The following is a 22,812-nucleotide window of genomic DNA, read 5'->3' on the forward strand; positions in this document are numbered from 1 at the left end:
TTCTTCAAACTCGTACCTCTGTCCAATAAAAAACATCGCATAACCATTCGTGGAAGTCTTTCGACACACTAGAAACCCATACGCTAGAGTTCACCAACAAATCGCTCTCTTCAACACTTAACCATGCAGAAATTTGGAGCTTCCTTAAAAAATATTAACCGCTACCGTCATTGTCTATTCAATCAATCTTAGTTCAAAAGAACTATCATACTCTACCTTAAGGATAATACCAACAACATACACTTTGTGTCAATGTTAACCAATGTTTGCGTTACATCCTTGCATCCAAGCCAATGCATGTGCCATCCCCTGCATCTCTACCAATGTCTGTATTATACTTGTATCCTAGTCAATGTTTGTGTCATATCTAACATCACAGTCAACATACTTTGGTGTAATTTTATGGATATGCTAGTAATTGGCACCATTCTCTATGACGCTACAAAAATACGATAAAAATACATCATTTCTCATTTCAAATGAGATCATCTTCTCTAAAAACTAATAAAAATATTACAATCACATGTCTTAGTGTCTAATGTTCCACATGACTCTCGATCTAATACATGGATTTCTGGATCCAACAAGATTATGGTCCATATTGTGATTCTTCCATGTTTCTTTCTCCTTCAAGTCATCTGGTTTATTCTCGTATAATACATTTGATAGACATTGTCCATCCAACACATTATTCACCCCTCTTTTACCACAATATGAAGTTCTATTGAAATTCTCCATCATGCATTTGGCTCTCGAGTTAAGAGTCTTCTACCAATTTGTTATAATATCAATTGTTGGTGCAACATAATGGATTGTTGTGCAGAGTGGTCACAAACAATCAAATAAAACACAAAGAATAAATAGAATATAAGAATTTGTTAACATAGTTCAACTAATTGAGCCTATGTTCTTGGTATACCAATATATTATAGGAATTAGAATTACAAACTCTAGCACACCTTCAAAATCATCTCATAAATATATTTCATAACTTTCAACATTCTCTTATTTTCTTTTTCCCCTTCAAAGTAGCTCACAAACAACTTATCATAGTCATTTCTCTCTTCACTGAGTTGATCCAACCTTTGCTCATAAGAAATATACATGCAAAAAAACAAGAGTAAGAAACATATATATATATATATATATATATATATTATCCCTATAAAAACTTATATAGATATCATCAACATATCATCTATTATTCATTTGTACCACTTTTATTTAAGATTCAATAATAATTAAATATTAATGATAGATATTAGAATACAATGTAAAAACTCTTACTTTATCATTACATTCATTCTTTCTCTCTCTATATATAGAGGAAATAATTAGAAAGACAAGAAAGAATCACAACATTAATCAACTTCATCTCATATATGTAAACATGTGATGTAACACCACTTCTATAACTCACTCCTTTATGAAATTGGATCCGATCTAACTCAGATCTTAACTTTGAGTGAGCATCTTCTCTCCCAAAAAGTGACACACAAGAAATATACTCCCCTTAACTTTTAAGGTTACGTATCCACCATTGCAATCCAACAATACTCTCAATTCTACCTGTTACATGAATAAGGATTAATGTATTAAAAAATTTATTTTCATATTTTAAACCAATTAAAGTTCCCCTAATTTGAGGTTTTTTGGAGATAAAATGTCAAAATAGCTAAATATGTTTAGTAATAATATATAATTACATATTATTGTCCATTTGTCATTGTTAATTACATTTTTAAGGAAAAATAAAAAATATTCTTACATTATCATTGGTTTATCCTTCTTCGTCTAAATTTCATACTCCCAACCAAGGGAGAAAATTTCCTACTTTTTCCCTTCCCTTCCTAAACCTTTGATCTCTCTCCTTCCCTTTCCCTCCTACTCTCAAACAAAGTCGACTTAGATAATGATGTTCACTAATCTTGTTTGCATCACCACGAAGGTGCATATTATTGCCATAACTTTGGGCACCTCCCCTATGTTATGCATTCCCCAACACCACTTTCAAGTAGGCCAAATATAGAAATAAACACACAACTTTTAAGGCAAAATAATGTTATATTCTATTGAAAATATACAATATAAAAAAGCTTTAATATAATAATTCACAAATATTAAACTCTTAATAATTCACAAAGCCTTACACAACGAGACCAACTTCTCGTTGGTATTTGTTATTCTTATTTAAGAAGGAATAATTTCACACTATAAACTATAAGAGAAAAAAGATGCATGCATAACGTATGAGTTTTATATACTATCATTTGTCATTGTATAATTTTTCATTTATATTTAATTATTGTTGACTTTTTAAAAAATTCAAATAAATGATACATAATAAAGTACATGAGAATAAATCTTTACCTTGAGTACATATATTTTACAATCAAACTATAAAGAGTGGTAGAAGTAATGAACGTTGGTTCAAGTGATACATATTTGATTCCTCGATTCCTCTTAAGCAAGGTCTCAGATTCAAGTCTTGTGGATAAAATAAATGTCCTTAGCTCCACATACTTATGAATGTTCTCAGCAGCTCGTACATGATTGTCTTGAAAAACAAAAAAATGGTAGAAGTTAGAAGATTGATATATAAAGTATATAAAAAGAAGAGAGATACTATCTCCACGTCTCTGACACCTTCTGACTCGCACGTACATGTACCACACTTCCCTATATATACACTCCCCTTTTTATTTATTCTTTCCATTTTCATTTTCTCTTTTCCACAACCAAAAAACACTAAAAGCTCTCTTCTTCTTCTTTCTCCATTGCATGGTGTAAACATATACACAACGAGACTCTAAATTAGGGTTCATGAATTTCAAATAACAATGCCGATTTCAAGATACCACATTCGAAGCGAGTTTACTCTTTCGGATCCAGAGCTATACCGTAGACCAGAATATGATGTTCCTGAATCACTCCTACAAGGTGTTTCCATGGCTGCACTCGTCGGATTCTTGCGTCAGCTCGGTGATCTTTCTCAGTTAATCATTTTCTTATTCTCTCTCTCTATATATATATATATACTCACTCTTCTAATGGTTTAAGTGGTTTTGAAGAAATGAGTGTTGAGTTTTTTGGTTTCAAATTTGTTATGAAATTAAATAAATTGAATTTTAATTTTTTATGGAAATATGGAATAAACTGGGGACAATTTAGGTATTTGCGCCAAAATTTAATTTAATGCAATATTTGAATTTTTTGTTTGAGATGTTACTGGAGTGAGGTTTGATATTGCATGGTTAAACGAAATTGAACCTGATCCTCTGTTCCAAAAATTTCCTGTCCATATGTCTTAAACCAATCACATGTTATCAAATAGTGTAAAAATGTTATGGTATATATTTTTTTATTTTTCTTGTCATGTAAGTGTCAACCTTCAATTGGCTCCGAACACAATGGGACATGAAAAAATGGGACAACTGATCCCCATTCCACTAAATTGATATTTTTATTTATACTTTTTTGGTTTAATTGATATTTTTATTTTGAACTAAATCGGGTGCGTATTTTTTCTCGAAGATAATTTGGATATTTATGCTATAATTTAATTTAATGCAATATTTGGATTTTCGTTTATTGTTGTTATTATTTGAGTTATTAATGAATTGAGTTGTTTTGTTTGGATGGACGAAACAGTTTGATTGATTGAGTTCGGAGTTAAAAGAAAATGGCTTTTTGGTTTGTTAGTTAAGTTGAGCTTTTCACGATATTCTGATTACTATTTTTCATAGATTGATTTAAATTATGGGTTGATGAGAAGATGTTGGGTGGCTTTCTATGTACATGGATATTTGATTGATTGTTTGGTTTGAATTCAATTGAAGGATAAAAGAAGAGCGGGCCAGTGCGCATGAGGTTACCACCTAGTAGGGTCATAGGGATGATAAATGTACGCAGCCATATCCTCGTAAGCGAGGAGATTATTTACAGGATTTAAACCTATGACCTCCGGGTCAAAAGGCAAGCAACCTTACCGTTGCGCCAATGTTCAACCTCTTAATTCAATTCGAGGATGCATGGGCTTCTTAAACTAAGTTTTTGAGCAGACATTGTTGATTTGGATAGTTGGGATAGATATTGGTTTGAATATGATTTAACTGTTGCTGAAGTATGATATAATTTTGTTGAGTATTACTGATTACTGATATTTTAAATTTATAAATCAGAAATGAGAAAATGCAATTAATTAGACCATTTTATAACTGAGTGATATTACAGATATTGTGAAATCTGGTTGTGGTGGTTATCGAGTATTTAAGGGTTAAAATCAGGACATACTACACAAACTTCTCATCAATCACCTGGGTTAGCCTAGGTTGTTTAAATTTTGGAATTTGATTCAAATGTTTCTCGTAGGAACTTTTTGTACCTCGCAAAGGTTGCAATGATCCTAGCATTTTGTTCCATGCAATATTGCAGTTAACTATTCAGAAATTAGTTACATTTGTGGAGTTCCCAGTATCAGTATTTAAATTTCAATTTATAGTTTATAACAGTCTCTCGCTGCTGTTAAGTTCTCTGCATTTAACTATATCATTTGGGTTAGGTTTGCTGCTGAGATCTTCCATGACTTACATGAAGAAGTAATAGCTACCACTCAAAGAGGCCACAGTCTTATGACACGTGTTCAACAGCTTGAGGCTGAAGTTCCTGCAATTGAGAAAGCTTTTTTGTCGCAAACTCATCATTCATCATTTTTTACAAATGCAGGTTAAATTACAGAATATTGTCCTTGACAATCACATCGTGTTTATGATTTGTGTTTGTAATTTGTGACCCACTAGGTGATAATGTATGTCTCTATGACAAATCATAACACACTTATTGTCTTGCAGGGATTGACTGGCATGCCAATTTTCGATCTGAACAGAATCTTGTTACTCGAGGAGAGTTGCCTCGATTTATAATGGATTCATATGAAGAATGCCGCGGCCCTCCAAGACTATTCCTTCTGGACAAGTATGGTGACCTGATTTATAGAACAAGAGTAAATTTAACACAATTACACAAATAAAAATTGTATCATGTTATAGATTTTTTTTTAAAATTGGCTCTTGATTTCTAAAAGGTTTGATGTGGCTGGGCCTGGGGCATGTTTGAAGCGTTATACTGATCCATCATTCTTTAAAGTGGATTCAGATTCCTCTGAAACAGCAACACTGGAAGTTCACAGGGAAGATAAATTTCATAAAGTCAAGGTACTAAAATGTCAATTCTACCACTTAATGACATGATTTTCCCAGAAAATTACTTGCATAGAGAACAACTCTATGCAATGGAAAATTCAATATTCGCAATTCTGAATATATGTGTATATATATATACATTTTTTTATATTTATAATTTCCAGCAGAAGAAAGGAGCTCAACCAAGGAACAGCGAAACCCCTGAAAAAGTACCATCGCCTGCAAAGTGAGCTTCAATAATTTATTTGTGTTGCATTGATTTATTCTAGTTTTTAAAATGCAAAAGGTCAATAAATGGTTTATTGTTGATTCAATTCATTTTCCATTATTGCAGGCTATATCAGTTGTTTCTTGAAGAGCGCATTGAAAATGCTCACAGTGATCCTCCACAGCTTGTGAAGTTGAAGAAAACGCAATTGAATGAATCTGAAGTTGAAGTGAAGTCAGAGACAAGTTACATGGAACAGATTTTGGAAATTCCCTCTCCTCCTGATCAGAAAATTGTTGGTGAAACTTCAACTACCCCACTTCCTGTGAAAATGATTTCTGATGATACTAGTGAAACTGGGGTTAAAATACTTGAAATCAGTAATATTGCCCCTGTGAGAAGGTCATTGAGAAATGAAAGTGCATTGCCACAATCCTGGTCACGACAGGGATTGTGGCACTCTTCTTCACCAAATATGCATGAATCAGAACTGAAACCATACCTAGATATGGATAGTTGGTCAAATGCAGATCTTGTGAAGGTGCATCAACAAGTCTCTGCTGAGGTGACAAATGAAATATCTTCTCGTCACCCCATGGTAGTTGATGAACAAAAGGAAATGGAATACATCTTTAACGGCTACCATTCTGATGATGTGACTAGCGAGGTTGAATATATGGATGCTTTAGCTACCATAGAGTCAGACTTGGAATCAGATGATGACTGTATACCTAAGAAAAGCTTATTGAAAATTCAGCAGGTAACTACTTCAGAAGGCAAAGAAGAAGATCAAATGCGAACTCGATTTTCAGATTCTCGATCTTTTGGAGATTCCTCAACATCTGATGAAATTAGCTCATTCAGAAATGATAGAAATGGCATACATACTCAACTGCAGGCTCAATTTTCAGATTTTCAATCTATTGGGAACTATATGCCATTCGACCAGCTTCCCCAAACTGTTAAAGAGTTTATCAAGTGTGATGATGCACATGTTCAGGGGCAAGCGATTTCGAATTACAGACAAGTCTCTTCTGGTTTGTCTGTGATGGATTCAGGGCATTTATTGTTGTCTCCAGATCTTGGACCCTTCTCACCAATGTCCCTACCTGCAGAAACTCAATCAGGTGAAATATCATCTGACCCTATTGAACTTCATTTAAGATTAGAAGATGAAGAGGACAGGAAGAGACTTGCTGAGTCTGTAGGTGCGATACCTGATCCATACGCTGCTGGTTCTTTTGATGACAATTCTTGGAACAATTTGGATATGTGTGTTCCATATGTTTATTCCAATGCTCTGTCACAAGTTTCAGATGATTTAAACTTAACTGATGAAGATAAATGTAGTGATCATTCTGAGATGAAAGTGTTGCAGGAAGAATCTCCTAATGAATACTCTTCAGAAATTTTGGCCAGTGGAGATATAGGTTCACAAGGAGAGGGTGGTATTAAAGCAAACGAACTTAAATCAGAAGACTTGTCTCTTGTGATGGAGGCTCCACCATCGAGTAGCTTCACAGAGGAGCTATGCTGTGATTTTACTCTAAAAAATCCACCGGATGATCCAGATTCAGAAGAAATTGAAGTTTTGCATTCTGATCCGCAATCAAAATATGAAGAAGTGCTTAGGATGATTCACAGTCATGGAAGAAGTGGATCCATATGCAGTGTGGATCAAGTTAAAGATGATGATCACATTGAACATCCATCTTCTCCTGATTACACAAGTCAGGATAATCATGATATGGTAAATGATATGTTCACTCAAAAAGTTCAGTCAGAAGCCCATCCCTCTGTCGGCGATGATAAAACTGATACTTCTTCTCGATCAAGGAATCTTGCAAATTTGCATGAACCTTTCCCGGGCTCTTCAGATTCCCTTGTGATGGACGTCAATGAGGCAGCTGCTCGAGAATCTTTGACAGAATTAGAAGCGCAGGAGGTAGTGGATCAACCACAAACTGCTTCTGCTGATGTACAGTCAAACTTTAGCACATCAGTACCTTGCAATTCTTCTGATTATGAAATATATAGTAATATTCAAGATTCTTATCTTAAGGATAAAATCAAATATGATTCTTATATCAATGACATGAAAATGTTGCCCATATGTTCAATTGGAGAAAATAAAGAAAATTATACCTCTGATAAGTTTCAGCCTCAACAGATGCAAATATCAAATCAATTGGAGCGAGAAAGAATCTCCCATTCTGCCTCTGAATTCACTCCTGAAACTCATTGTGATGAACCTTCATCATGTGTTTCCTCATCAAAGTCATCCGACCTGGAGATTAATCAAACAAAACATGGCATGGATCCATCAAAACCTTTTCTTCCTGGTCTCTTTCCCAAGGCAACTAAAACCAATATTGAGGAGATGCCACCTCTGCCCCCTTTACCGCCAAAGCAATGGAGGATGGGGAAGTCTCAACATCCTTCCCTAGTTTCACAGAGAGAAGAAATAGAAGCAAGTCAAGCTGCATTTCAACCAATGCGCCCAGTTAAACCTGATGATAAGTCTCAAATTCGTTTATCAACTTCTGAGAGAGAGACCTTGCTGTATCAGAACCCATTTTTCTCTATCATTGATGTGGAAAATAATGAGCACAAACATTCTCCCGGGTTTTCAACGGGTGTTTTGGAGCATCCTGTTCCTGTTGCTATTCCTTTTAAATTTCCTATCATGGTGAATGAAGCAGATGGTCAACATGATTACCTAGCTCTGGAGAGAAGCCAAATCCAGAATCCTTCCTTAACGATACCTGTGGTATCTACTGGCTGGCTTCCACATGAATTTGTTATTGCTTCAGAGAGAGAAATGGTACAGAATTCAAATCCATTCCCACCCATACCACCTGCTGAATGTGCTGCTTCCAGAGCCAATCCCATCTCTCCACAAGAAAAAGCGACTCAATCTCCAAGTTACTCAAAGGACGAGACTATTTTACAAGTTATAAATAATAGACCTGAACATGCTGAATCTGCTGCTTCTGGAGGTGATCCCATCTCTCCACAAGAAAACCCGTCTCAATCTCCAAGTCAATCAATGGACGAGACTAGTTTAGAAGTTGAAAGGGATATTCTTAGAGATTCGCATTTGGTGCAACCTGCTGAATTTGCTGTTTCTGGAGATAATCTCGTATCTTCAAACCAAAAACTGACTCAATCTCCAACCCTGTTCATGAAAGTGACTAGTTTAAAAGTTGAAACACATCAGCAGTGTTCGATTGATTTGGAAAAAGAACAAGAAGATCCTTCTATCTCATCTGTGTCACCACCATGTATAGAAATTGTGCAGCCCAATCACAGTCTGCTACCTTCTGGGGTGGAAATGGCATTGTCTTTGGAAAAACCTGCTCAAACACCAACACTTGATAGTGAAATGGAAAATGGAAAGAATAAGCCTCCTCCTCCTCCCCGGAATCCTTTACTTGATGCTTTTGACAGAAGCAAGGTAATAACAGTTTTCTAGTTCTCCTAGAATGTACACTTTATGTGCTCTTCATTCTTGCATAACACACTGTCTTTGAACCCCTGCAGTTAAGGAAGGTTACTGATCGAATTAGGCCTCAATTAGCACCAAAGATAGATGAAAGAGATTCACTATTAGAACAGATAAGGACAAAGGTTTGAGCCTGGAACTTTTTTCTTGTTCTTTATTCTGTTTGTATCCTTTTGTATCAAGTAACTTATATTTAAAAATACTTTCTTTTCTGGCAGTCTTTCAACTTGAAGCCTGCTGTGGCTACATCTACACGACGAAGCATTCAGGGTCCAAGAACTAACTTGACCGTTGCTGCAATGTTGGAGAAAGCAAATGCAATTCGACAGGTCTATCACTCTTTGTTAAGTTTATTGTAGTTTTAATTTAATACTCTATATGTCACTGAACTTTAGAAGTTTATAATTGGGTCCCTAAACTTGTACCGGAGTCCCTCCTACACATTTCATTAGGGTTTCTTTCTGTTAAGTGATCTATCCACTCATTTATTTGTCTGTCTCTGGACTTTCTAGAATGATTCAATTAGGTCCCATTACTTTTGGGGAAAAATCAACTAGATCCGTGTACTTTTTGTAGGAAGTAGGAACCCTAACAAAAATGTGTATGCTGGGCTCAATTACAAAAAATTAAGATTAGGAATATAATTGCGAACTCTTAGGTTTTGTTTCCGAGTTGGGTTTCGGAAGGAAAGAAAGGGAAAAGGAAGGCTTGCAAGAAATGAAATACGCTGGTGAAATGACTCCGAAGTCTTTCCTTTCATTCCCCTGAAAAACTTAACTCGCAAACAGACCCTTGAAGTTCAAAGACCAATTTGAATTTCACCAAAAAGTCCAGTGACTTAGAATAATTAAACCTTTGTTATAATGGGTGTGTGCTCTCCCATCCATTCAGATTAAAACTAGAGAAAAAAATATATACACCGACAGTATATGAGTTTGATATACTGTCAATGCATCATCTACCATTCATGTTTTATTATCACCGACTCTTCAAAAAAAAAAAAGTAATACAAATGAATGGTGGATGATATAATGATTGTGTATAAATCTTTACGCCAACATTGCATAAATATTAAAATCTTAAAACTAATGTCCAGGCATTTGCTGGAAGTGATGAAGATGATGATGCAGATAGTTGGAGTGATTGTTGAGTTTACCATGCAAAGGAAACAAGGCCTATAAACTCATTGTCTTCTTCAATCAATATGAAATCTACTTGATACACAAGATTCTTTATCCTAATCCTACGTCCATATATTGGTAATTACTCACAGATGCATGAACATTAGAACAAGCATGCAGTGCAGTAATCAATCCATAAAAAGAAATGTATATTTGTGGTGTTGTTATTGTCATAATTTCTGTTATGTATAGGTATGAGTCCAATTTTGTAACTCTTGAAGTAGTGGTTTTCTGATAGGTGCCTTGCCTCATGTATTATGTAGCTCATATGTTTGTGTCCTATACAACAGTATATAAATATAAATATATATACCCATGTGAGTAATATACTTTGAATGTACAGTTTCCATCACATTTGTTCATTGTTAGAAAACAGTATTTAGGGATGTTAATAAGGTTAACTATTTGTAAACTATTTTGAGTTTAATTCATTAGACATTTGATTAAGCTCATTAAAAGCACCCACAATGGTAACAAAAAAACCATTCTTAGCGAAATAAGAACGTTTTTCCCGGAGATTAGTCGTTCTTGTTCTTATTTCACAACGGTAAGTTAAATAAACAACCTTCTTAAATTTGTGAGAAAATTGTTATAAGAGAGAGAAATATAAATGTGAGTATGTTTGTGGGGTCCAGATAAAAATGAAATAGAGTTGTACCATTGGATGTGATTTTGGTTTGAGTTGCTGAAGTTGTTGGAAAGTGTAAACAAACATGAAATAATCAGTGAGACCCATTTAAGAACAAAAAAAGGTTTTATTGGCTTGACACTAGTAATATCTTGTATATGTGTTTTACCTTGAGAGTTGTGATTTTGTTTTATGTATAACATTTATTTGGAGAAATTAGATTTTGAATACTATATTAATTTATTTCTATTTTTATTCCATCTTCTATATTAAATTAAATTCATAAAATGTAAAATAATTCAAGAGAAATAATCAAACTTCATGTTTTTTAACAAGGCAAACTCACTATAAATATGTTTCTTTTAAATAAATGATCTTGAACAATTTTTTCAAGCATGAACTTTAACTATAAATTTTGAAATGTAAACTTAGTCCTTGATAAATACAATGATAAGTTAGTCATTGAAAGAAAATAACAAGTATGTTCTGTAGGTTTAAAATGATCACCATATTGATCCTTCTCTAGACATAATTGGTACATTTCTAATCTTCCACTGATTTGATTTACATTATATGATAGCTATTTTAAACTTTCAATAATTTACTTTTTACTAATCACTTTCTTTAGAAGAGGAACTTGACATTCATTAGAAATATTTTTTGAAGTTTTAAAATAAACCACAATTTTTTTAACAATCCAAGTTTATATCATGTTAAATAAACATGTTAAACAAATTGAAATGTCATGTAAAAAATATTAAGAGATTATTGTTATTTATCTTCTTTGTATATCACATTCCCTATTTTAATAACATTTAAATAAAACGTAAATCTGATATTTTTTAAACCGCAAATATCTTTTACAATAGAAACTCTATTGTAAATTAGACATTTACTGTCCCAAAACAATATATTATTATAATTTTAATTTAAATACGTTTTTTCAACCAATAATAATCATTGATACATTAAGTAACACATATTGTGGAAAACTAGGGACACAGATCACCTGTCCCCATTCCTGTCCCATTTCCTGTCCCGGTCCAATAAAAAATTGACACTTCATTAAAAAAAGGAATTTTAAAAACTTAAAGTAACATATGTGCATTACTTGAAAAAACCCTATTGGCTTGGGACATGAGACACATTAATTTTGGAACTGGTGATCTCCATTCGAAAAATAGATGTGCTCTCATAAATACATGAGGCAACAAAGTTTCCCTTAGAGCATTTAATGCAGCTACTAATGCTTTAACTATAATTAATTTAATATGAAATATAAATATTCGAGTCAAATATGAAAAAGTAATTTTCCCATAAAATATAAAAACAATTCGAGTTGTTATTTGCATGTCTAATATAAAGAATAAATTATCTTATCTAACTAATAAAATCATAACAATGTGTCATATTTAATTATTTTCTACAAAAATATTTATGAAACTAAACAAAAAAATATATAGTCATATTTTTACTGGTTGAAAAAGATAAATTATTTCCTGAAATAAGGAGATACTTTATTCTCATATATTAAATTCAAACTTTAATGGTGGATGTCATGTTCATCTAATGCAAGAATGGAACATATTTTGTTTTCTACCTATTTCTTTATTTTGTTTTTAATGCATTCATTTATTATATCTTATATTGTTTTCTTGTGTCTACTTGCAATATTAACATATGCACTATATTCAACTTATTATATTGTTTAAATTTTTTAAACTCAATTCCATACAACTTGTGGGAATTTTTTTAAGAGTATAATATTGATGCATTGTTAAAGAATTATGCAAAAGCAATACATCATCTAATATTCATTTGGATTACTTTTTGTGAAAAATCAAACATAATTAAAAAATGAATAGTAGATAACAAAGTAACAGTGTGAAAAACTCTTACCCTCTCGGTGTATACATTTTTTCTCTTTTTTTTTTAAATAATTGGAGTCTCAAAAACTTCGAAAACTTTTATTTGCCTCTTGCATATGTAGCTCCTTGAATTTTCTAGCGAAAGTCAAATTGGTCTGCACTGCAATATTTGGAAAAATTCAAATTATTACTTATACTTAAATAACTTTTTTTAGAAAGACCAAAATGTTAAAAGCTCAATTTTTATGAGTCATACTTATTAGAAGAGACAACTATTCATCCCAAAAGATCGAATAATGAAATTAGCTCCTTAACATAAGATGATGAATATTCTTGGTAGTATAAAAAAATGATTTCCGTATAATAAGGGCTCAATTACAAATTTTGAAATTTTATAGCATAGTTTTTTTTTTAATTTTCCCAAAAATTCAGGACCAAATAGTAATTAACTTTTTTGTGATTATTTTTCATTCATTCTATGAAAATTACATCTTTTTCCCCTTCAATGTATATAACCAGAAACCCTTTCTTCAGTGTCTGAATATATTAACAAAGAAAAAATTGAGAAAACCCCATTGAAGTTCATCAAGGTTGTGGTTTATGGAGAGTAGTAGTAGTAGTAGAGGGATAGAGAAAAATGGTCGTGTGACACTGTCAGAAGTGGTGGCAGATTGTGTGAAACGGTGGTTCAGAGATACTCTGAAAGAGGCCAAAGCAGGTGATATAAACATGCAGGTTTTGGTTTCTCAGATGTATTACAATGGCTATGGTGTTCCTAGAGATGTTCAACAGGTATTGGTTTCTTTTCATTCAACTTTCATTTTGGTACATCAACTTTTTGGGAAATTTCAAATTGGTCCCTATAGAAGTAAAAAAAGGTGGCCCAGTGCACGAGGCTTCCGGCTTCCGTTTAGTGGGGTTATGAGGAGAGAATAGATGTAGGCAGTCTTACTGTGGTAAGTGGAGAGACTGTTTCGAGAGATGAGTTTATGTAGTAAGTAAAAATAATTTAATTGGATTTAATGAAAAAACTTGTAATTAAGTCCGTCGTACATATATGTTAAGCGTGTTTAGACGAGGGTGGTAGTAGGATGGACGATCTCTTAGGGAATTTTTTATGTTGTTGTCTTGAGGTCACCAGTTCAAATTCGAGAAATAACCTCTTTGCTTGCAGGGGCAAGACGGTGTATATTTACTCTTTCTATACCCCACGTGGTGAGAGACTTGTGTTTCTATATGCATATCTGTGTTAGGGTTCGGCTAATTTTCTCTAAGTTTATGAATTTCTCGAAAAAGTTCGAGGATTGTTAATGTGAATGTTTAAAAAGGACTCAATTACAGAGTTTCATAAGTAGAGGAGCTCAATTAAATTCTTTTAGCATAGAAATCTTTTTGACTTAGGTGTTGATTTTGGAGAAGTTCTACCATTCTCTTAGAGCATTCACTAGTTCTACAAAAAATGTAACATATAGCTTGTAGCATAATGCATAGAGGTTGTTGAATTAATTGATTTTGGGTTCAAAACAATTTATGCTTAAAAGCTTACTTAGAGATTTTTTTGAGGGGGAAAAACAGTGATTGTTCTTCCGAATATCCAAATTCCAAATCAAATATGTTAGTAATGACTTGAAGCTTACTTTTAGCTTGAATTTCTAATGTCAGATTTTGCTATCATCATAGAGCTCATCGATCTGGTGTTTTCAAAGTCATCGTTTTGGGTTTCATTTTTAACTTATGCAAAAAGTCTAGCTTCATTTTTAACACATTTCTAGCTTCCAATTTAATTTATCTCCCAAGTCTCTCACTAAGACAATATCATCCACAAAAAACATGAATTGTAGCACCGATTCTTGGATATTCTCAGTAAGCACATCCGTAACCAATGTAAAAAGTAGGAGCTCAACCTCTACTCAGTTATCCTCTCTCATATCTTCATATTATGGTTCATTTGCTTAACCTCTATAGTTTGCACAATTTTGTATGTCGCCCTTATTCTTATAAATGGGGATTAAAATGTTTCTCCTCCACTCGTCTGACATCTTAGACATCAGGATCTCATTAAACAACTTTCTGAGCTAACTAATGTTGTGCTCACCTAGAACCTTCCAGACCATAATAGGTATATTATTTGATCCAACTGCTTTGTCATTCTCCATCATTTTCAAAGTTTCTTTCTCCTTCAACTCTCGAGTTTTACGACAAAATGAATAATTTTGATCCTCAATTTCCATGTTTTGTCTATCATAAAGCAAGAAATTATGTCTCTCATTGAAAAGTTTGTGAAAATAGTTCTTCCATCTTTACTTAATATATTTGTCATTCACCAAGACTTTTCTATATTCATCTTTAATGTATTTTACTTGGTTCAAGTCTTTTGTTTTTCTTTCCATACCCTTTGCAAGCTTGTAGACACTTATTTCTCCTCCCTTGATACCTAGATATTTGTATAACTCATGATACACTTTATCTTTCGCTTCATTCACCGCTTTCCTGATCTCTTTCTTAGCTACCTTATATTTTCCAACTTTCAATATTTTTATACAAAGAACATGATTTAATAACATTCCCTTTTGACCTTAACTTTATCTGTGACACTTTTGTCCCACTACTATAATTTTTTACCCTTTGGTCCAAAGCCTCTAGATATGCCTAGTATCTCCTTTGCTATCTTCCTAACTCTTTTGGCCATCTCACACATATCATTAGCACTTCCTTGTCCATCCGAGAGTCCTTCTTCCAAAACCCTTTTATCGAAACTCCTACTTTCCTCTCCCTCCAATTTCCACCATTTAATTCTTGAGACTCTATATTGTCATTTTCTCTTCACTCTTCTCTTAACCTTTATATCTATAACCAAAACCCTATATTGGGTCATTAAGCTCTCTCTAGTCATTAAGCGGGGTTTTCCAAATGGCCCATGGAGTTCTACCTGGAACCGCCACCGCTTTCTGCCATGACCGCCATTTGACAACACTGACATCCAAGCAGCGGCGTGACGACCATTGCTCTTTTAACATTATACCCACCACCCGGGAAATACAATGCGTTGCTTCAGGGCAAACCTAGCATTAACATTATCATATTCATTAATTCATATCATAGAGATTCGACAAAGTTTTACGTTGACCGCCTAATACAACCTTCACCTTTTATTCGGGCTTAGTACCGGCTATGAATAATGTGTGGAATCTGGATGTACTTGTCTGCCATTTTCTTTGGATTACCAAGGCTGATTTTATTGTTTGGAATGAAGGGAAGAGTTTGGTTAACTAAAGCATCAAGGGTTAGGTCTTCAGTTTGGAAAGTTGGTGAGAAGCGTCCAGGTATTGTTTCCTAGCAGCATATCATCTTTCCTTTCCTTTGAAATTTAGTGTATTTGGAATAACTGCGAAAATAAGATTATTTCAATAATCAATTATATCATATGTAGAATCAATTATTTTTATAATCAATCATAACCTGAATCTGCTTATGTTTGATATGTTTGCTGAAAAGCGATTTTCCAAATACACTATCTTATCCCAAAAACTGCTATTTTACTCGAAAAGCTAAAACCATTATCAATCTATCTAAAACTATCTTTACCAAACACACACACAATGTCACTAATTTTGATTTGGTGCATATTTGTTAGGTTATAATGCAAGTGATTCTGATTCTGACGAATTGGAGGAGGATTCTTAACCATACTGAGTTTGGTTTCATGCCGAAGCTACAATTCTGAAAGGTGAGTTTATCCCAATCACTGAATGCTGCCTTATTGACTTAATGTTTTTGTGCCACATTCATATCTATTGGGAAAAAAACAATAAATTTAAGGGTTGAACTTTTGGAGATCTATGGCTTATTATTCTTACTTTGGTCATCATTATGGTTTTGTTTACTAACATTCTAAGAAGTCTGATTTATTTCCGATGTGGCGACGTTTACTCTATTTTCTTGTTTATTGTATTGATACCATACTTTGAGATTGATGGGTTTTATATGTTAATTCAATTGCGATTCTAGTTCAACATTATCTTTTAAGCAACATGATGTTAATGAGTTTTGTTCTTGAGATACTGAAATGTGTTAGACATAATTAAGCATGCTACTTCTTCATGTAAGAGTGGAATATTTTACACCTAGTCTATATGGGAGTGAGATTTCAGGTATTATAGATGGTTAGTATTTTGTTTGTATTATACTATCAACAATACCAATAAGGCATTGGTTTAGTGATGTAAGGTCCTACTGGATCCCTAGATTGACCAAAAATACCAAGGTTTCGATTCCTATGAGCGACAATTGTTGGGATGGGTTTCGATTTTTGGGAGCGACATTTATTGGGAGAGGTTGTCATGCGCCCCGAAAGGGATTAGTTCATTACTCATAAGATGAACGGATACCTTTGGTTATACCAAAAAGAAAATACTATCAACAATCCTACCATTATCCCTTGGAATTGAAAGGTTAACATTGAATACATGTTCACTTTAGTTTTGTTTTCTGCTTCCATTACTTGTGTCATACTTATAAAGTTAGAGGTAAGTGTCAAGAACAAACCCTATCCTTTGGACTCTAAGCATGGAAATGCACAAGCCAACCCACCTTTGTGTTGAAATTCAACTTCAAAGTGTTTCAAAGAAAGTCTGCTGAATATTTTGTAGTATTTGATCTTATTTGCACAGCAGTGAAAAGCAATATTATATCTTTGTCCTTCAACTTAAATTAAAGCATACCAAGTGTAATAGCTTATGAATGAAAATTTAAAATGTTACGCAAAGTGTTTTAAATTGCGGTTGCGATTGTGGTAACGGTTATTATGATTGCAGTCATTGCGGCCCTTATGATGTGGATTGTGACCATTGTAGTGTGAATTATTTTGTGATTAAAAAAAATATTTTTGAATTCGATGCGGCATGATGTAGCCTGATGCGGTTGCGTTGCGATCACATCATTGTGATTCGGAGTCATACTGCAATTGCGGTGTGATGCGGTTGTGACGGTCACAACTACTGCAATATTGTGGCCCAATCAGGTGATGCGGTCCGCAATTTAAATCACTGATTACAATTGTTATATTTTTCTTGGAGAACGCCATCATAAGCATCCAAATAACAAAAATCTAAGTTTTTTTCCTTAACCTGAAGCACTTTTGTGCTTCACATTCATAACAAACCATCCTTGATTCTAACATTTTAAACCCTTTCATGTAGATTGATCTTTTGTACCCTCTTTTTTTTGTAGGTATACCTAGCATCTTGATTCTTCACAGCCACCATGGATGGTCCTGTCACTTGCAATTTTATATTTGGTTTCTGATCTATGTATGATATGCTACACTATTTTTTTTGAACTAAGGAAAAAAGGGAAATTTTATTACTTAATTTAGGGCCTCTAAGCCTCTTTTCTCTTCATTGATATATCATACCAAAAAGAAGAGGACATTTATAACATGCTTTTTAAAGGTTGAGTGCACATTATTCAAAGTGCTAGAACATTTAGGTGGTCTTTGGTGTGTATGGACAGAATCTAATGAAATATTGTTCTTTTGTTCTCTCATTAGGAACCAAAATGTTTCATTCTTTATTCATTCTTTTTAAAGGTTTTCTCTTGTTCTGTTTTAATACTTCTAGTTTAGGCTTCTAAATGATGTCACACTCCTGTTCCGTTAGGCTTAGAAGTATCCCAAACAAGATACCCTTCAAATCCCACCACTTCCTTCATCAACTCAGCAATTCCTTAATAGTGATCTCTTTCCCACTCCCTACATTCAAATGCTCCAATCCACTGTACTTCTCCATCATGAACATTGAATATGACCATATCGATGAGATCGTCACATGCAAAAACTCCCTCAATGGACTAATCGGACCCCACACCACGACCTCCTTTGCTTCGGCCACCTTCGCCTCATGAAACCTTCTTACCAAAGCAGATAAAACATGAGAAGTTTGTCAGTATTCTTGATGCCACTGTGATATGTAGAATCAATGATATTGGTCTGAATTTTGAGGTTGATGGCAATGAAATCAGCCGGGTGAGTGTTGTAGGCATGGATGCCACCAGCTTTGGCCATAGCTAGAATGACAAACTCAGGCTTTTCGGAGGCGAAGAAGGCTTCAACTTCATATTGGCAACTAAGATCGAGCTCAACTTGAGGGCATAAGATCAGATTCGTGGCCGAGCCAACCTAACCCTGTAACCAATAACGAAAACCTTAGCAGATTTGTCAGCTAGAAATGAATCTAATGTCAATACTGTTAGTCTGGTACAAATATGCAAAAAGAGAGAATTCCAAATTTATATACACAATATATATATAGATCATAAATAAAGTGAGAAGAATTGATTATTGTGAGAGTGAGAAGAACAAACTATAACCATTGTGACTGTGGACAAATATTTATATTAGACAATTTTAAATACTTCTAACCATATTCTATAACATTTTATATTTCCTTCGTCGTATCTATAACCATATCGCATCGTATTTGTCATATCCTTGCCTCCTTGTATAGTAAAGATTGTTAAGTCAGAAACCAATCCTTTGATGGGAAAGTAACTTCAAATCTTGACCATATATGTGCATGCATACAAACCAGAATGAAAGCCATCAACTTTTTTTTTTGGGTGTGTACCATTAATTACCTAGGAAGCACAAATACGAGACAAGGATATGACACAAAATAATTAAGAGATATATAGACGAAAGTAGCTACAACGTATCGAAGTATCAGATACATATTGAGATACTGGTACGACAACCATTTTGAAGCATGAGTGCTTTGTAGGTCCTCATGTACACAAGAATTAAGATGAATAGAATAAGCATTGGTGTATCAGTACAGTAACCATTTTCAATGCTTAATTTTATTAACAATGAAACAGAGAAAAAACATGAATAGAAGAAGAATCATAGTCCTGGCTTTCCATGTTGAGCAAGATTTGTTGCTTGACACAGTTGAGCTATTCCTGCATTTTTTTTCTCATGTTGAAATCAAAATCCAAATTGAATCAACAACAAAATGAACAAGTCAAATCACAGAAAAAAGGGAAAAAATACATTTTCTTTAAAAACAAGGAGTGAGTAGATGATTAATGACTAGAAAGTAGGTGTAAAAAATGGTATAGGAAAAAAAGGGTTGAAGATATCATTTCCAAAAAAAATTCATCAAAAATTTTCAATCAAATTTTGAAGAAAAAAAATGTATGAACCATTAGTTATGAAAATGACAATTTGCAAAGTGCATAAAATAATGTTGAGCATTTACAGGTTATTTAATTCTATATCATTACAGATATGCTACTTATGAAATTTCTTGGATAGCACTATCCCTCAAATTTGATCATATTTGTAAGCTGAAATTGACCAAAAAAGTTCAATTGAATTTCAGTAAGCAACAATACTAGTTCCAATAGTAACACCACAAATTTTAAATGCTGCAAAAGAACAGTAAATCATGCTCCCTTGCATTTGAAAGGAAATTGAGTTAGGCTAAGCATCAAGCAAAGCAGTGGAATAGGTCAACTTGAGAATACATTCTACTTGTTCTATGCTACGAAGCGCGGATACAACACAGATACGATACTAACACAAATACGAGGACACGACACTAACTTTTAAACATTTGAAGAAAAAAATAAGCAGCGCAGAGAATGTTGTTAAAAATAATGTTGGTCGATGTCGCGAGTTAGTAGAGCAAGGGACTAGTTTTCTTTTAATGTCACAAGCACATGCATTTTACCTTCCCAAGAAAATATAAAGAGAGGAACTTCACTGTGAGGCAGATAGAGAAATCAGCTTCACATAAATTCTCTATAATGTCACAACTACAGGCATTTATACCAATTGAAATGCATTTCAACAGATTAGTGTCACAAGTACATTTATACCAATTGAAATACATTTCGACAGATTAGTATTTTTTCGAGTGAAGATTTTTGTGTTTCGATCAGCAAATTGACTCATTAGATTCTGTTTCAGCCTCATCATCTCATTATCTAACCAATAGGATTGAGCTATTCTAAGATTGCATTTGTTTGAGCAGAGCCAGCATGAGCATAATGTTAAGTTTATTTCTTTTCCTCCTAGAGTATAAAGACTCATGTTAGATTAAACCAACTACAGAACAAGAATAAATTAAGAGGCCAGATTAAGAAACTAAACTGATATCAGAAATGGTGTGTAAACATAAAAAATAGTAGCCAAAAAACATGGATGATGAGTGTCCAAATCCTAGAGTAATATAAACAAGTAAATGGTGAAAATGTTAACTTACGAAAATGACTAACACTCTAACAGTACAAAACAACTTGTCATTTCTCCTATTATAGTTTCAAGTTCAGCTGCTTCAGCACCAAGAAGAATTTATTGAAACCAATTTCTATGACAATTAATGAACCATCTTCAAGTGCAGGTTCAACCCATCTAGCAAATGATAGACAGGGAACAAATCTCGGTGAGAGTCACATCCTGCAAAGAATCTATACATGGACCCACCTAAATCAACACAACTCTCTCCAGCCACCTTCTTCATCCCTCCATCTCTCATATCCCTTCTCACATTTGCCGCTTCTTCCCACATACCAACTTCAGCATACATGTTTGCAACAATAACCAAATTCCCTCCCCTCCTCGGTTCCAACAAAAGCAACTTCTTCCTTACTTTATCCCCTATCTCTGTATGATCATGAGCATCATGAACGGTGCACGCACTAAGCAGTGTTCGCCATATGATAGGGTCAGGTTCGATAGGCATGCTCAGTACGAAGTCATAAGCTTCGCTAAGAAGGTTGGCACGGCCCAAGATATCAACCATGGCTCCATAATGTATCATCATAGGTTTGATCCCATGAACATGTTCCATATCATGAAAATATCGGTAACCTTCATCCACCATCCCAGCATGGCTGCAAGCACATAGAACACCAAGATATGTTACATAATTTGGGCATATGTTACTATTGTTTTCCATAGAGAAAGCTGGTGCTACAAAGCTCCTGCTATCCACAGAATCCAGCGAAGGGTTGGACCCATAACGTGGGTCTTTAGCAGGCAATCTTACCATGCCTTTGCTATTATTGTGACTCATCGTCGCGAATAATTCAAGCGCTTCATCGGCAAACCCATGTTGGGCTAACCCCAATATCATTGCACTCCATGTCCATACATTTCTCTTCTCCATTCTCCCAAAAACAAGCTTACCATAACCTACAGATCCTGATTTGGAGTACATGTCAACTAGAGCAGTACCTAACTGAACACTCAAAACCATCCCTCTCAAAACAATTTGAGAATGAACCCATCTTCCCAAACTCAAGTACCCTAACTCAGCACAAACATTCAGCAACAATACCATCGTTGTCTCATCTGGCTCAAATCCATAATCCCTCATCATCAGGAAATACCAAATTCCATCTTTAAACCAAAGACTCTCAACAGAAGCAGTTATAATCGAGTTCCACGAAACAACACTTCTCTCAGGCATTCCATCAAACACCTTCTTAGCATCCAAAGTCTTCTTACAACAACCATAAAAATTAACCAAATTGTTCCCAACATAAACATCAGTGTCCAAACCACACTTCACAGCATCCCCATGCACCTGTTTCCCTTCAAAAAGTGCTTTTTCCACAGCACAACACTTGAAAACAAAGGGAAACGTGAGCTTATTGGGTTTTATCCCATTTTTACGCATTTCATCGAACACCCAGATGGCATTTTTGGGGGAATCGCTTATGGAGTAACCCCTGATGAGAATGTTCCATGAAATTGGTGATGGGTTGTTGCAAAAGCGAACTAGTTTTTGTGCATGGTTGAGGTTTTTGAAGGGTTTAAGGGAGAAAGAGTAAATGAGTTGTGTGAGTAAAAAAGTGTCATGGTGAAGATCAGAAATGTGGATTTGTGATTGGATTTGATGAAGTTGTTTGATTGAAGAACATAAGTTCAATAGAGAGAGACATAACTGCTTTTTCGAGATTGGAAGAAGAACCATGCATTTGTCTTTCAAGTTTCTAACAATGTTATTTGCTGTTAACATAGGTTTTAAGGGGACACATCTGTTTGTCCCATTTTGTGTACGATTTTATATACCATCAACTCTGATTGATTGAAAAAAATTATTTAAGTTAAAATTATAATTATTAAATATTTTTCTGACCAATCACATATCTCCTGACACATAAAATGGCACAAAGCTGTGGGACAGCATATATGCTCCCGGTTTTAAGGTTATT

General features: G+C 34.2%; 3 protein-coding genes and 1 long non-coding RNA gene across 5 annotated transcripts; 2 read left to right on the forward strand and 2 right to left on the reverse strand.

Annotated features, from left to right (window-relative positions):
• LOC109350214 (protein SCAR2-like) lies at window positions 2,725-10,413 on the forward strand. Of its 2 annotated transcripts, none has more exons than XM_019591390.1 (10): window positions 2,725-2,995; window positions 4,562-4,725; window positions 4,851-4,974; window positions 5,084-5,213; window positions 5,366-5,427; window positions 5,536-8,866; window positions 8,953-9,039; window positions 9,133-9,243; window positions 10,011-10,070; window positions 10,167-10,413. In XM_019591390.1, exons 1-9 carry the CDS (start codon window positions 2,841-2,843, stop codon window positions 10,062-10,064), a joined length of 4,218 nt encoding a protein of 1,405 aa, XP_019446935.1. In that variant the 5' UTR covers window positions 2,725-2,840; the 3' UTR covers window positions 10,065-10,070; window positions 10,167-10,413. The 2 variants fall into 2 exon arrangements, with proteins under 2 accessions (XP_019446935.1, XP_019446936.1); XM_019591391.1 differs by having other exon boundaries at window positions 5,369-5,427.
• LOC109350215 lies at window positions 13,126-17,947 on the forward strand. The gene is made up of 4 exons (XM_019591392.1): window positions 13,126-13,383; window positions 15,845-15,914; window positions 16,226-16,318; window positions 17,821-17,947. Exons 1-3 carry the CDS (start codon window positions 13,192-13,194, stop codon window positions 16,273-16,275), a joined length of 312 nt encoding a protein of 103 aa, XP_019446937.1. The 5' UTR covers window positions 13,126-13,191; the 3' UTR covers window positions 16,276-16,318; window positions 17,821-17,947.
• Window positions 17,928-18,168, reverse strand: LOC109350217. The gene is made up of 2 exons (XR_002108089.1): window positions 18,073-18,168; window positions 17,928-18,031 (listed from the first exon to the last, which is right to left on the reverse strand). It is a non-coding gene; the product is annotated as an uncharacterized LOC109350217 (long non-coding RNA).
• Window positions 20,728-22,609, reverse strand: LOC109350218 (pentatricopeptide repeat-containing protein At2g36730). Its single transcript, XM_019591393.1, has one exon. The coding sequence runs from the start codon at window positions 22,569-22,571 to the stop codon at window positions 20,970-20,972; it is 1,602 nt and encodes a 533-aa protein (XP_019446938.1). The 5' UTR covers window positions 22,572-22,609; the 3' UTR covers window positions 20,728-20,969.

This window comes from Lupinus angustifolius, chromosome LG06, assembly GCF_001865875.1.
Source record: "Lupinus angustifolius cultivar Tanjil chromosome LG06, LupAngTanjil_v1.0, whole genome shotgun sequence".
Classification (NCBI taxonomy): domain Eukaryota; kingdom Viridiplantae; phylum Streptophyta; class Magnoliopsida; order Fabales; family Fabaceae; genus Lupinus; species Lupinus angustifolius.

Coding starts and splice junctions, on each gene's coding strand:
- LOC109350214 (XM_019591390.1), top strand. CDS start 2,841: ATGCCGATTTCAAGATACCACATTCGAAGCGAGTTTACTCTTTCGGAT. Junction 4,975..5,083: donor AGACTATTCCTTCTGGACAA/GTATGGTGACCT, acceptor GATTTCTAAAAG/GTTTGATGTGGCTGGGCCTG. Junction 5,428..5,535: donor AAAGTACCATCGCCTGCAAA/GTGAGCTTCAAT, acceptor CCATTATTGCAG/GCTATATCAGTTGTTTCTTG.
- LOC109350215 (XM_019591392.1), top strand. CDS start 13,192: ATGGAGAGTAGTAGTAGTAGTAGAGGGATAGAGAAAAATGGTCGTGTG. Junction 13,384..15,844: donor TTCCTAGAGATGTTCAACAG/GTATTGGTTTCT, acceptor TTTGGAATGAAG/GGAAGAGTTTGGTTAACTAA. Junction 15,915..16,225: donor AGTTGGTGAGAAGCGTCCAG/GTATTGTTTCCT, acceptor CATATTTGTTAG/GTTATAATGCAAGTGATTCT.
- LOC109350218 (XM_019591393.1), bottom strand. CDS start 22,571: ATGGTTCTTCTTCCAATCTCGAAAAAGCAGTTATGTCTCTCTCTATTG.